General features: G+C 40.3%; 1 protein-coding gene across 1 annotated transcript; it reads left to right on the forward strand.

Moving 5' to 3' along the window:
• Positions 1-761: 761 nt before the first annotated feature.
• On the forward strand, positions 762-14,700 carry LOC104464326 (DNA polymerase kappa-like; the record flags this gene model as incomplete). The annotated part of the gene is made up of 5 exons (XM_010076997.1): positions 762-899; positions 4,337-4,456; positions 12,188-12,340; positions 12,726-12,857; positions 14,547-14,700. Coding segments are annotated over exons 1-5 (697 nt in total), but the record flags the coding sequence as incomplete, so codon positions are not given.
• Between the last annotated feature and the right edge of the window lie 399 nt (positions 14,701-15,099).

Below are 15,099 nucleotides of genomic sequence, written 5' to 3' on the forward strand. Positions count from 1 at the left end.
AAGGTTCCTGAATGTGTAAGAAGTTACTGATGGCACTAATTGAGTAGTAAAGTCTTAGTAGGTTCTATTAGTTGAATACTATGGCTCTGCAATTAATAGGAAAAAAGACTGCATGAATTTTACCCTGAGTTGAACAATAGGGTTTTATTCAAAACTTCTAATTGAAGCAATCTGTTTCTAAAAGAGATTTAATACCAAAAAAAAAAAAAAAAAAAAGTTTTTAATTTGAGCTAGAAGTTACTGGGAAAGATTCTATGGATTGTCTCAAGCAGAAAGTAGGACTAAATGAACAGTGGCCTTCTGCAATTTAAGAATAATTCCATTTATTTTCTATAATAATCTAGTGAGCAGTATTTCATGTTTAAGGCTGTATTGTTTAATGTGCCAGGATAACATACAGGCATAAATCTCAGGAGCAGGTGAAAGGTACTAGCCTTTACTGAAGTTGGTGGTGCTCAATTATTTCTTTAAGGGAGCTTTTAAAAGAATATGTTTTTAAGTCAGTAAAAAGTAAAATCTTACTGTCTGCAAACACTGATAGAGTTACAGGTGGTTTTATGGGATGAGTGTGGCAGGTCAGCCACTTTACAGGAATACAAGATTTGTGACAAGTATGTTGTTTTCTGAGTAAGTATAAAATGCTTACTAAATAAATACACCAAATGAATTCCATTAATGGAACTTAGAAACAAATATGATTTAAATTCTTTTTTTTTTTCAGGTATTAAGTCTTAAAAGAGGTACTTGTTTTCAAAAGTACAATGGACAACATGAAAAAAGTTGGTAACAGCACTTGCAATGATGGAGTTCTACTTAGAATGGGCCTCAATGATAACAAAGCTGGAATGCAAGGTTTGGATAAGGAGAAAATCAATAAAATCATCATGGAAGCTACCAAGGTTGGTTTGATTACTCTTTTCCTGGTGCTGTGTCTGTTGTCCAATATCATAAGGCCCTCTTCCTTCCTTCCCCAAATTTTATCCCTCAGATATTTAAATGGAGGGCAACTTCTAAGAGGAAGTGCATGTGTGTGGAGGAAGGGGAGGGACTGTAGTTTAGGGTACCATAGGGTACTGTTGGGTTTATCCTCAGCGACATGGAAGAACACAACTGAGTATGTCCTTAGGCGCTCGCTTTTTTCCCAAAGCAGTGCATAAGTATCACAGCAGTGTCCAGAGGTAATTGTGAAAGTTTCAGCTTCCTTAGGCCTCTTGTTTTCCCAATTTCTGTTCCTTTTGCCCACCCAATCAGCCAAGCAGATCTGCCTCTTTTGGTCACCTTCTTGTAACTGATGAATTTGATGTAATCAGGTTTTTCTAGTACTTCAGTAGAATTTGTGTTCTTGACCATCTTCTGAGTGTGTAAGAGAAGTGTCCAGTAGCATGCAACTTTGTAACAAAGATCTACAGAGGACCCCACAAATCTACAAAACATTGAAATATTAGTCCTCTTACTTGTTATTGGAAAGTCTTCACAGTGTACTGTATAGGGCTAACACCTTGTTTGAGCAGCTCTGGTATTTCTTACTTTTCATTGCATGAATGTGTATTTCAGTTGGTGTCACTATGGCCCTATGTTATGTGCTTGACATTTTGCTGATGAATTCTGTATTGACTGCTATTGCTCTGTGGTAAACTGCAGGGGTGAGGAAGGAGGAAGCAGAAAACATACTACAAACAGCTCTTACTTGGCAATTTTTTTTTTTTGCTTTAATTTTCACTTTGATGATATGTCATATCTTTTCAAATCCCTTATTGATTAGATGTCTCTTCGACTTATTCTGTTTACCCTTTCTTGAAAACTTGGTGCATTGTCAGTCATATCCCTAATAAGGATATTTGGATAAATTCATTCTTCAGAACAGTTACTGTTTCATTTCCTGGTATGAAATAGAATGAACTGTAAAATAGGCTTTCAAAACTGATATACAGGCATTTATGTATAAGGACATGTTTCTGTCAAAAAAGCAAGAGACTATAAACACTAGATATAGCTCAAGAAATCTGAAAAGAAGCACTGATTCTTTTTCTTAAGCTTTTCCTTAGTCTTTCAAATTACACCTACAAATGCTATCCACAATTGTATTACAGTGAGATTTTGTAACATTTCAACTATGAAGTACTTCAAGAGATGTAAAAAAACCCCACAGCTTAGTAAAAATCACAAGTATTAGGTTGCTTCCCACACCAACATTTTGATACTTATTTCTTTCAATGAGTCTCAACAAGTCATGTTTGATGGCACAGGGGAGAATAGATGAAATGTGTTTCTGATACTGAAAGAAAACATACCCTAATTTCTTCTAATTAGGGATTTCTTCTAAGCAGTGAGACATGAGACATCACAGTCTTGCCATTCATATTTTTTATAATTATTATAACGGTGTATATTTTTGCTTTTTATATGAATGCCTGATTCTTGTTTGTGTCTGAATTCTTGGCATCAGTGACAGTTTGGTAGTCAGAGGCTTTGAGATAAAAATTTGTCCACTTTTGCAGATTTTATCAGGTGGTTCAATAAAAAACATTACCTCTTCCTGCAAATGTTATTTCTCTTGTAAGCTAAGCAGATGTTTGTCGTAGTTTAGAAGAAAACCACTAGACGGCCTATTGTTAAACACCTCACAGGCTGAAGCAGGACAGGGAGGGTTTCACTCACCATTGATGGTCACAGGCAAGAAACCTACATGACGTGAGAAAACAAAAAAAAACCACAACTGAATTTATTAACTATTTACAATCAAAAACAAGAAGCAAGATAACGAGAGAGAGAACTACATCTTAGAAGGGCACTTGTCCCCCAGCCCTCCCTTCTTCCCAGGCCCAAAGGCTTTGTTTTTTCTGTACCTTTCTCACCGCCCCCAGCAGCACAGGGGGGCAGGGAATAGGGGTTGCCGTCAGTCTGCCGCTTCTTCCTCCTCAGAGGAGGGCTCCTCACAGTTTTTCCCTGCGGCAGCATGAGGTCCCTTCTTACAGGAGAGTCCTTCAGTTGGGGCATCTCTGTTTTCCGGGGTGCCTCCTTCCTCTTGTTTCTCTTCACTTGACCAGCGTGTTTGCGTAGTTGTCTCTCTCAGATCCGCTTCTCTCTCCTCCACAGGATATTTCATTGTCTCCTGAGAAAACTGACTCTTGGGCGAGCCATGGTAGAGGCTTGGGCTACAGCAGGTCGGCTTACAAGAGAAGCCTGGCAGGCAGCTGGATGGCTGGGCCAGTCCGCCCAGGCTGGTCCGGGCCCTGCCCTGCCTGGGGCCGCACCAACCCCCATTTTCTGTGCCCCTTCTTAAATATGTTATTTGCAGAGGCACGGATTGTCCAAGCCCTAGCCAGGGGTGGGTCCAGCTTGGAGCTGGGGAAACTTCCAGCAGTTTCTCACAGGGGCTAGGTCAGTGGTACTCCTTCCCCCACCCTGTGGCTGCTAAAGTCTTGGAGCCGGGGATGGGTGTGAGCTCTTAGCAGTCACTTACAGGAGCCACCGCTGTAGCCCATCCCTTGCTACCAGCAGACTTGGAGTCAGGGGAAACCTTTAGCAGTTACTTACAGGTGCCATTACTGTGGCCCCTCCCTGCCACCAAACAAACCCGCTGCATAAAATCACAACAATGTTGCAAGAAAAATATTTTATTTCCTGGTTTTGAATTTTCATCTTTTCTGTTTTATTGTATGCCCTCTTTTCTTTGTTATGAGTCAGGAAGAGAAGTAACATTATAAGTTCTCTATATGATTGTTGTCTTTTTATGTTTTGATTACATCTCCTTCCTTTTATCCCTTCCTTTTCTTGAAGGAGCAATTACCTACTTGAGAGCAAGGGGGCTTTTTTATACCCATTTGCTTTTCATCATCATCTTCCAAATAGCTTCTAATGTCATGTCCTGCAAGATTAAGTAGTCAGTGAAATACTCAACATTGTAAGTGGATTTGACTTTTACAGTGTCATTGTTTCTTTGCAGGTAGATTAAACTATATGAAAGTCTCGCAAAATGCTTAAATCAATTTTTTAGAGGTTTACACTCCTTATCTTGGAGGTATTGCAAAGAACAGTTTGACTTTTGTTTACTATTTTGCAATTCTTGTTTTCAAGTGTTAGAACAAGTAAACATAGTAAGTTCTCTAAATAGTCCCTTTTACTCATCTGAGTATAGAGGACCTGAGAAGGAGAAATATATTTGTGTCATTTGAGAAGAGACAAGTAAAGCACCATTGGTCTCTTTTGTGTATCATTTATTTGAAAATCCACGTAAGAAACCATTATTTTACGTTCTCTTTATTTAAAGATCGAATGTGGTTGTCTATAGGAAAAGACAAATAAAAACCTCATTTTTTTTTCAATTTTCTTCCAGGGTTCTAGATTTTATGAAAATGAACTTAAAAAAGATCAACAAGTTAACCAACGAATTGAAAAAATTATGCAGCTAAAAGAGAAAATCACAACACAACAGCTTTTGAAAGCACAGCTGCAGGTACTAATCTTGTAAAGACTTTTCAGAGTAAATGGTGAATGATAAACATTTTTGTGTTTTCTAGTGTATTGCATTAAATTCTGGTGATAAGCACAATGTTAACTACCATTTTGATGTTACTTGTGCAAGTAAAAGTGCAAAATGTTTTGGTGATGTAATCTTAATAAAAACTTGCTAGGAGAATAGATTGTAAAATCACTACAAAATGTTCTCTAAATTAGTAAAATGAAGCAAAGTAATTCCTGTTAGAAGGGATGTCTTCATGGTTTACGTAGAAGTTTTGTTAAATATCTTGCTAGTAAGTATCACATCATTCTTGAGTTGACTTTCTGTTTTTATAATATAAGTACATTTGTCTTCAATGACCTGCAATAGGATGAAGGGGATCACAGCTGTCAACTCTTCTGGATATAATTTATTCCTTATTTATGCTAATTAATGAAATAATCATCATGGCAAGCCGTCACAAGAAATACAAGTTGCCTGAACTAGAAAGATGAAGAGGCTATTTCTCTTCTCAAAGCTAATGATAGGTAATAGTATCCAAAGTATTACTGTGTGTCAAAGGTTGTTAAAAGAAAACAACAGCACCAAGGTTGCACACTGAACAGTCTTAGGCACAACAGAATTAAAGTTGCTTGTAGAAGCTTACTTCCTTTCCTTTTTCATTTGTGCTGTGATTCAATTTTTAGTTACATGATTGCTTGCTATTTTTCCCTGACAGGACTCCTACTTCCTTCAGTGCACAGTGCAGACAGTGTTCACTGAGTGGGCAATTGTTCAATATTTACTGTTGTCCTCATTGTTCTATGGGTGGCCCCAAGCTTTAGTTGTTGTACACTAGTTTAAACCAGTTTTGAATGCAAAATTAGACTTCCTCATAGGCTTTTCTATGTTGTACACAACACAGACTGAATTCTTTAAATTATTCTTGCAGTGCTCCAGCAAAGTAGAGTGATACTTTTGTAGATGAGGAGTTGAAGCACATGGAGATTAAACACACACATTAATTTTGAATGCCATTGTGAGGATTACAGGTCCTGAGTTATGGTGTGCAATCCTTTTTTGTTCATGGCAGATTTGCAAATCACTTCTGTAAGCTAGATGCCAGTGTCTCAAATTTGTGTCCAGAAAAGTTTGCAATTATTGAGTACCTTTGAAAAGTTTGTTATAAACCTGTATGCCTCAACTGTTTTTAGTTAATCTTTAACATGGGTCAGTTATGTCTCTGCTTGTCCTTTTTTTTTTTTTTTTAATTTTCTGGAGTAGCTTTTAAGGCATTTAAAGATTAAAAAATACTTGCATTTCCATCCTTCCTTCACCACAGAATTTTTCATTTTACAGAGAACAGTCTTGCTTACAATATGAATGACATGAATAACACAGGTCCTATAAATTAGTGTATGGTTATATAATTAAATAATATATTATAGAATCATAGAATCACTAGGTTGTGAAAGACCTCAAGGATCATCAAGTCCAACCGTCAACCCACTCCACCTAACTCACTAAACCATGTCCCTAAGCACCACATCTACACGTTTCTTGAACACCTGCAGGGTTGAATCTATTTCCACATGTAACTGAAACAAGTGTGTGTTTGGTGCTTCTGCTCTAATTGCTGAAGAAAGACCTAGTGTCAGCCTTACCCTTTGGCAGGGCTTATTCCACTCCACTGACTCTGGGCACATAAGCATCAGCTCAATTAAATCGCTGAAGTTGGATGCATCCGTGCCCTTTGTGAAAATGGATGGAACACTGAAAACAGTAAGAGTGCTCTGTTTCACTGAACCCAGGCACAGGACCTTGCATTTGGCTTTGTTGAATTACATGAGGTTGGCATGGTCCCATCTCTCAAGCCTGTCCAGGTCTCTCTGGATGGCATCCCTTCCCTCCAGCATGTTGACTGCACCACAGAGCTTGGTATTGTCGGCAAACTTGCTGAGGGTGCACTCGATTCCGCTGTCCTTGTCTCTGACAAAGATGTTAAATAGCACTGGTCCCAGTACTGATCCCTGAGGAACACCACTCATCACCAGTCTCCATTTGCACATTGAGCCATTGACCACAGCTCTCTGAGTGTGACCGTGCAGCCAATTCCTTATCCAGTGGGTGATCCATCCATCAAATCCATATTTTTCCAATTTGGCCACCAGGATGTCATATGGACGGTGTCAAACTCTTTGCAGAAGTCCAGGTAGATGGCATCAGTTGCTCTTCCTTTGTCCACTGATGCCGTAACTCCATCATAAAAGGCCACCAGGTTTGTCAGACACAATTCACCCTTGGTGAAGCCATGCTGGTTACTATTTTTGGTGTGCCTTAGTAGAGCCTTCAGGAGGATTTGCTCCATGATCTTGCCAGGCACAGAGGTGAGACTGACTGGTCTGTAGTTTCCTGGGTCTTCTTTTTTACCCTTCTTGAAAATGGGGGTTATGTTTCCCCTTTTCCTGTCAGTGGACTTCACCAGACTGACACAACTTCTCAAATATGATGGAGAGTGGCTTTGCTAGTTTTTTCCCCAGATTTTTAGGACCCATGGACTTGTGCATCTTCAGGTTCTTTAGATGGTCTCGAACCTGATCTGCACTTACAGTAGGCAGATCTTCCTTCTGCCAGTTCTTACCTTCCTTTCCTGCAACTCGGGAGGTGCGTCCAGAGCCCTTGCTGGTGAAGACTGAGGCAAACAAGTCATTGAGCACCTCAGTCTTCTCCATATCCTTTGTGGCCAGGTCTCCAGTTTCCTTCTGGAGAGTGCCCACATCTTCCCTTGTCTTCATTTTGTCACTGATGTACTTGTAGAAGTTCTTCTTGTTCCCCTTTATGTCCCTGGCTTGATTTAATCTGTCTGGGCTTTAGCTTTCCCAACCTGATCCCTGGCTGCTCAGACAGCCTCTTTGTACACCTCTCAGCTAACCTGTTCTTGCTTCCAGTCCCTATGTATTTTATTTTTCTGCTGGAGTAAGTCCAGAAGCTCCTAGTTCATCCACTGAGGCCTCCTGGCATTCTTGCCCACCTTCTTCTTTCTCGGGATGCACTGCTCCTCTGCTTGCAGGAGATGGCCCTTGAATACTGACCAGTTTTATTGGTCCTTCTTCCCTCCAGGGCTTTGTCCCATGACACTCTGCCAAGCAGGTCCCTGAAGAGGTCGAAGTCTGCCCTCTTGAAGTCCAGAGTGCTGTACACCCTCTTTGACCCCCTAAGGATCTTGAGCTGAACCATTTCATGGTCGCTACAGCCAAGGCTGCACTTGAACTTCATGTTACTGACCAGTCCCTCTTTGTTGGTAAGGACAAGGTCCAGCATAGCACCTTTTCTCACCGGTTCCCGTACCACTTGGAAGAGGAAGTTGTCATCAGTGCATTCCAGGAACCTCTTTCGTTGCTGGTGCCCTGCTGTGTTGTCCTGCCCGCAGATATTGGGGTGGTTGAAGTCCCCAATGAGGACCATAGCTTGTGAACGCAAAGCTGCTTCTATCTGTTTATAGAGGCCCTCATCCACTCGGTCTTCTTGGTCAGGTGGCCTGTAGCAAACCCCAAATACAACATCTCCTTCCCCTGCCTTCTGTTCAACCCTGAGCCATAAGCTCTCTGGCAGCTCCTTATCCTTCCCCAGGTGGAGCTCCAGGCACTCCAACTGGTCTCTGACATAGAGGGCAATGCCCCCTCCCCTTCTCCCCTGCCTGTCTTTCCTAAAGAGTTTATGCCCATCTAGTCCTATGCTCCAGTCAAGAGAGCCATCCCACCATGTCTCAGTGATGCCAGTGACATCATAGCCCTGTACACACACGCACGTCTGGAACTCTTCTTGCTTGTTCCACATGCTCCTTGTGTTAGTGTACGGGCATTTAAGTTGGGCCCCCATTGTGGCTGGATTACCAATTGGGGTTCCCTTGTCCTGTACTTGAGGTGCTCTCTTCCTGGCCTGTGATCCTGCTTCAGGCTCAGGACATCTATTTCTGTCATTGGCCTCAAAGTGGGATGGCTTTAGGATCCCCTCCCCCTGCAACTCTAGTTTAAAGCCCTCCTGACTAAGTTGGAAAGCTTGTTGCCAAATACACTCTTCCACTTCTCTGGAAGGTGTACCTGGTCAGCCCCCAGAAGACCAGATTTCTCAAAGTGGGTCCTGTGGTATAAATAGCCAAAGCCCTGCCCATGGCACCACTCGCTTAACCACGTATTGATTTTCTCAATTTTGTCCCTCCTTTCCCTTCCCTTTAACCGGGAGGATTGACGAAAAGACTACCTGTAGTCCTTCACTGCTGCTCCCAATGCCTTGTAATCCCTCTCTATATTCTTCAGGCTGCTTGCAGCTGCGCCACTGGTTCCTACATGAAACAGCAGCAGCAGATAGTAGTTGGTAGGTTGTACAAAGTTTGGCAACCTCTTTGTCACATCCCTGATGTGAGCCCCTGGCAAGCAGCAGACCTCTCTAGATAGCAGGTCAGGACGACAGATGGTTGTCTCTGTACCCCTCAGAACGGAGTTACCCACCACTGTCACCCATCACTTTTTCTTAGTTGCAGAAGTTGCTATGCAGTGGGGAGCTGGTCTGGCTGCCTTACTCTCCTCTGAGGGCATACCTGCAACAGATTCTTTTTCCTCCACTGCCTGCAGAGCCATGAAGTGGTTCTGCAGTGACACCTGAGTCTTTGAGGGAGTTGTCTTCCTCCTGTTGATCTTTGTTCCGGTAGCTTGCCATTTCTCACCCCCACTGCCTTCTGCTTTAGCCAGGTGTGCTGGTAGAGGAGTGTGGGGCTGTTTGGCCACAGGCTGCAAGTTCAGCACAGGCTGCACTTGAAACTGGGTGTCTATCTCCATTTCTGCCTCCTTGATACCACACAGCCTCTTGACCATCTCCTGCAGCTCAGCCACCTGTTGCAGGAGGTCCTCCACCTGGCCGCACCTTGTGCAGTTTGGTTTGCCACCCACCTCTACTCCAGGAGAAAGGCCTGAGCATATCCCACAGACCAGCGTCTGCACAGCCACCTCTCCCTTCAACACCTCCGTCTGGGTGGAGGCATTGGTCAGCTCCAGTGTGGGTGGTGCACACACCCCTGCCAGAGCTGCAGCCTTAGCTTGGTGTTGAGTGCTTACCCTTCTGCCTCGAGGGCCAGTCAGAATGAGAGCCCCTCACTTCTGGACCTGGCAGAACTTCAGCATCCCGCCACACAAGCTACCTCTTCTGCAGCTGCAGTGTGTTGTGGGTGGCGCCCATGCACTGCTTGCCCTCATATATATGTACTCTTCAGGGTGTTTTTGTCTAGTTTAGAAATAAAAAAACTTAGTATCTCTTTTTATCTTCAAGGGAAAATTGAAAGCAGCTTTTAAAAACGTGTCAACTTGGCTTGCTTCTAGGAGCTATTCCATAACTTTCCTTATCTTACTAAAGAAGCATTTGTAGGTGCCCAGTATTCTCTGAGGATGTCTGGGTGTGTGTTGTTCTAGCATACAATTTGTATCAGTCACTTTTGCTGAAGAGTTATCTTTTTGTATCTCTGATTAATGTAGTTTTACTTAATTCCTTAGATGCATATGCTGATCAGTAAGATAGAAATAGATTTGGGGAGAAAAAGCAAAAAGAAGTTTGTTATAAATGTGACAAATTGAAATAACATAACCAGAAGAGCAATTGACAGTGTTAATTAACTAAGCAATTTGAGTTTAAGAGTAACTTGAAAATTATCTGTAAAATATAGTTAAGAATAGGGATGCTTTTCAATATTATGGTATGATTTGAACCTTTGCTGAATTAGTAGCATAGTGAAAAGAATGCTAATTTCCCCACTTTTTTTGTTTTGTTTTGTTTTGTTTGAATGGCCTTCCCTTTGTGCTTTTAGTTTGTCTAAACTAGTTTTCTTGGCCTTAGGGAGCATGCTGGGCTCTTCTGTATGGAATAGCCTAGTTTGAGGCCCTATTTTAGCCTTTCTTCCCTCAAATCAACTTGGAACAAAACAGGGAAAAGAGTTTGTAAATCATTACTCGTCAATTCAGTTAGAACATTCATAGCCACTTGCCTTGGAGCCACAGCTCCAAAGATGGGGTTTTGGATAAGGTTTTTATATTTTTTGTTAAGCAGCTCTGTCAAGGGGAAGAAAGAGAGATCTTCAAGTAACCATGCAAACTGTGTGTAAAAATTCCTCTCCAGTACCATAAACTGACTGCAGTCAATCCGGAGACATTTCTGTAATGGTGCTTTGAAGTGTGTCTGTGTCCTTGTGCTTGCAAGCAAAGCAAAACTTTGGATTCCTTTTCACTGCTTGCATTTTTTGATCTCTATTATGCCTATTTGTTGTTTCTTTCTAGCAGTAGCAACCTTCTGTTCTGTAAATAGAGGTTAGCATTAGTTATGCTGGTACTGGTCTTTAAGGTCTTCAGACCTTAAAGATCACCTGTCAGATAATGCATGCGTGTTTCCTGGTGACACTCACAGTTCATACCTCATTCACAGCTGAAAGGTATTTTGGAAACAAGCATGATCTGCAAGTCTTTTGGTAAAAGGATGCAAGCAAATGAAGTACAATTAGAGTATTTAGTGGAGAGGTCTGTGTACTTCTGCCTCACATGGAGCTGATGAAGCAGGAGTACTACTCACAGCCTGCTAGTAGATGATATTTCTTTAACTCTTGGAGTGAAACAAACTCTCTGTGTATGGGCTTTTCTTTAAAAGTCACCTTGCAGTTTAGTTAGCAATCCAGCCTTATACGATATGTATTTCTGTAATAAATGCTGAGGAATCTTACGATGGGATTAACAGTAGCTTATTTATCAGTAAGTTGCTTGGACTTGATGATCCTTGAGGTCTTTTCCACCTTAATGATTCTGTGATTCCATCTGGGGTTGTTTAGTCTAGAGAAGTGGAGGCTGAGAGGAGACCTGATTGCTCTCTACAACTACCTAAACGGAGGTTGCAGTGAGGTGGGCTCTTCTCTAAAGTAACAAGTGATAGGACAAGAGGAAACGGCCTCAAGTTGTGCCAGGGCAGGTTTAGGCTAGATATTAGAAAAAATGTCTTCACTGAAAGAGTGATCAGGCATTGGAACAGGCTGCCCAGGGAAGTGGTGGAGTCACCATCCCTGGAGGTGTTCAAGAAACGTGTAGATGTGGGGCTTAGGGACATGGTTTAGTGAGTTAGGTGATGTGGGTTGACGGTTGGACTTGATGATCCTTGAGGTCTTTTCCAACCTCAGTGGTTCTATGATTCTAAGTGAACCTGTCTGAGATCTTATTTCTGACGAGACAGGATAGATGGATCTGCCCTGTGAGCAGTTGGTCTTCTCTTCACCCATCTAGGCCAATTTTCTGAAGTGTGATAGCTTAGTTTAGGAATGTTGGAAATTCTCTAATAGCATGTTTTCAGTTTTTTTAAATAACTTGTATCACAGTGGCTAAAGCTGCACGTTCGACTTTCTGTCTAAATCAGATGATGTATCTTTTTTTTCCCACATAGGTGGGTTTTTGTTCTTTGTTGGGTTGGGGTTTTTTTCATTGCGTTTTGGGGATTTTTTTGTACCGTTTGCTGCAGCAATGTTCTCTCTGTGAGAAAGCTTAATCAGAAGCTTGTTTGGGTTTTGTTTTTTTTTTTTATTGGTCCTGGTTTGGTGGGGTTTGGGTTTGTTTGTTTGGGTTTTTTTTAACTGTATGCCAGATGCAGTTGAGTTCTTAGAATCATCTGTACTGTTGCACTTCTGCCTGGTTAGTAGTTTTTCAGTTATTGGTTTATTATGTTCAGGTGGACAAACTTGTGCTAGAACTGGAACAGAGCCGTAACCTTAGCAATACAATTGTACACATTGACATGGATGCCTTCTATGCAGCTGTGGAAATGAGAGACAATCCAGAGCTGAAGGAAAAGCCTATAGCAGTGGGATCAATGAGTATGTTGGTAAGGCTGAATGTCAAGCTAATACAGAAATCAATTACTTGAATCTAAAGCCTAATAAACCATACAGTAAATAACATAATATGATGATACTGTTATATGGAGAATTTTTATAAGTGTGGAAAAAATAACAACAATAATAGAGGAAGCATCTGTTCTTACACTAGACCATGTAAGCTGGATTTTATTTTTCAGTAAAAAGTGTACTGATGAAAGTTTAAAGGATATAAACAGGTTGAAAGGTGGGGCGGGGGGAGGAATGCGTATAAACTCTCAGCCTTGTCAGTCTTTTCTGTGTTGAGATAAGTGATTAGAACTTGATAATTTAACACTGAACTTCAAGAAAAACTTGATTACTGAATACTAAATTTATTTAATCTCTCCTAAGTCCACCTCAAATTACCACGCTAGGAGATTTGGTGTACGTGCAGCCATGCCTGGATTTATTGCTAAGAAATTATGTCCACATCTAACTATTGTACCATTAAACTTTGAAAAATATGGCAAAGTGAGTAAAGAGGTAAGTCTGAAAGTGCTCTCTAACCAAAAGTCAGTGTGCTTGGTTTTAGACTGTCAATACATGAGTTCTAGAGAATATGAAAAGTGGTAGTTTAAATATTTTAAAGCTCTTCAGTAATGTGTCTTTGAACATAAGTTAAACAAAACATCGGTGCTTTTGGGCAACGAGATGAAAAAGCATTGCATTCACCCATCTTGCCATTTTAATGAAGTGCTGATGCTGATAGAGATTTTAAAAACTGTGTGGTGAGCTAGTGATACCACTTGAGCCTTGTTGTTCTTAAAGCTTCAAAACCGTGGAGCATGATATAATTACTCGGAAGCTGCAAGTATATAGGAAACATGGAGCTAATACTTTAATACAGCACATAATCATAATTTGGAATGCTAATTATTGGAGAGAAAAGCAAAGAGCATTAGTGAGTTCTAAATGCAGACTCATTTGTTTTACAAGAAGGGACTTGAAATAAAGAGCAAAAAAATTAGGGAGAAAAGAAATCACATTTTGCTTTAACAAAAGTAATTTCATTTCGTGCCAGGAGAAATAGTTAGGATAGCCAAAATTGCATTTAAAAAAAAAAGGAAAAAGAAAGAAATAAAAGAAAAATCTTTTTTAGGTCTTAAATTAAGCTAGTGCATGGCACAAGTCTCCTCACTTCAATAAGGTTATACCAAAATTTATTTATTTATTTAGCCTCACTCTCTGCACATAAATAAAGTAAGCTAGTTGCTAATTTTGATCTCGTTTGATTTTTCTCACTTCTGTCATAAAAAAGCATGTACAAATATGGGTATTTCAGAATGAGTCTGAACATGTTAAGGATCTTGGATTTCATTATATGTATTGCAGTTGTTGTCTGTTGGGGTAAAATACTAAAGGTTCAGGTTGATTTTGGTTTTTAGTTATGTTTTTCTCTTGGGATTTGGATTGACAATATTTAATTTAATTTTGTAGTTGAAAGTTGAGCAGTGAATCCTATTTTTAACCAGTTTCTGAAAGAGGAAATGCATGTGGACAGATGTTGTGCTACCTAAGAATTTGTCCAAAACTGATAGAGAAAACATGATACAGTCAAATTTTCCTCCTTGTTTAAAATAAAAAGAGAGAGGAAAAAAGAGGAGAAAAGGTAGAGATTTTGGGTTGACCATTTAATTTATTATGTTGCCTTTTGGGAAGATGCACTTTTCACTAAAGGTCTTTCTAACAAGTTTTGCCTGTGGCATTAACCAGTCTTCTAAAACATGGACTATAACTTCAGTTGAATGTAATTTAAAACTTAGATTTCTTTTTTTAACCTTTGCATATGTGATGTTTGACACACAGTGCATAGAAAGGTGCATCAGCTCATGTGCTGTGCTGAGTTTTCAGGTCCCCAAAGTTTTATTCAGATGGTTACTGCAGTGTCTGTGAACCTGGTGCCTGTGGAGTCCTTATACACTGATCTTAATGGTGTCTGCAGTAAAATACAGTGCTCAACATCTGTTTAATTCTCACTTATTATTGATATCTGGCTACTTCTGAGAAGCAGTACTATAATTTTTCAATATCAATAAATAATTTGTACTATAAGTATCTTTAATATTGACTGGTCATCTTGAAGTTTCGGAGTGCATTTGTTCACCTCATAATTGTGTGTCAATCTGCTCTTACAGCAACAAAGCTTTAAACTTTCACTATGTGTTTATCAAGGTTAGAGAAATACTGATGGAATATGATCCCAATTTTATGCCTATGGGCCTAGATGAAGCCTACCTCAACTTAACAGAGCATTTGGAGGAAAGACTGAACTGGCCTGAAGAGAAGAGAAGATTCTTTTTTAACACAGAAAGCACTACAGAAAAACGTAAGCAAATTACTCTCTTTCCATGCAGTCACCTGGCACTGAGGGGACAGACGATTTATTTTAGGGATCTTTGGCAGAATGATGACAGCACTAAATCATAGTTAAAATTTAAGCTTTACTTTCTTAACAGGAAATTATGATTAATGTGGCACAGAATTTATGATTAGAATGGCACAGGGTTTCTGCAAGCAGAATCAGTGTGGTACAATCTATAGATAGCGTAATACAGAATTTAAAATACAACTTAACTTGTGATTTCTAATCATGTGCACCCTCTGCAGATCATCTTAATGGTTTGCTCTATCAAGATAACAATCATAACCTAGACTTGAGAATTGCATAAAAGATTTAAGAGTCACTCCCTCAGTCCTCAGAGGAAGCAGAGGATGGTGGAGGCGT

Source organism: Pterocles gutturalis, unplaced genomic scaffold (genome assembly GCF_000699245.1).
Source record: "Pterocles gutturalis isolate BGI_N339 unplaced genomic scaffold, ASM69924v1 scaffold14403, whole genome shotgun sequence".
Lineage (NCBI taxonomy): Eukaryota > Metazoa > Chordata > Aves > Pterocliformes > Pteroclidae > Pterocles > Pterocles gutturalis.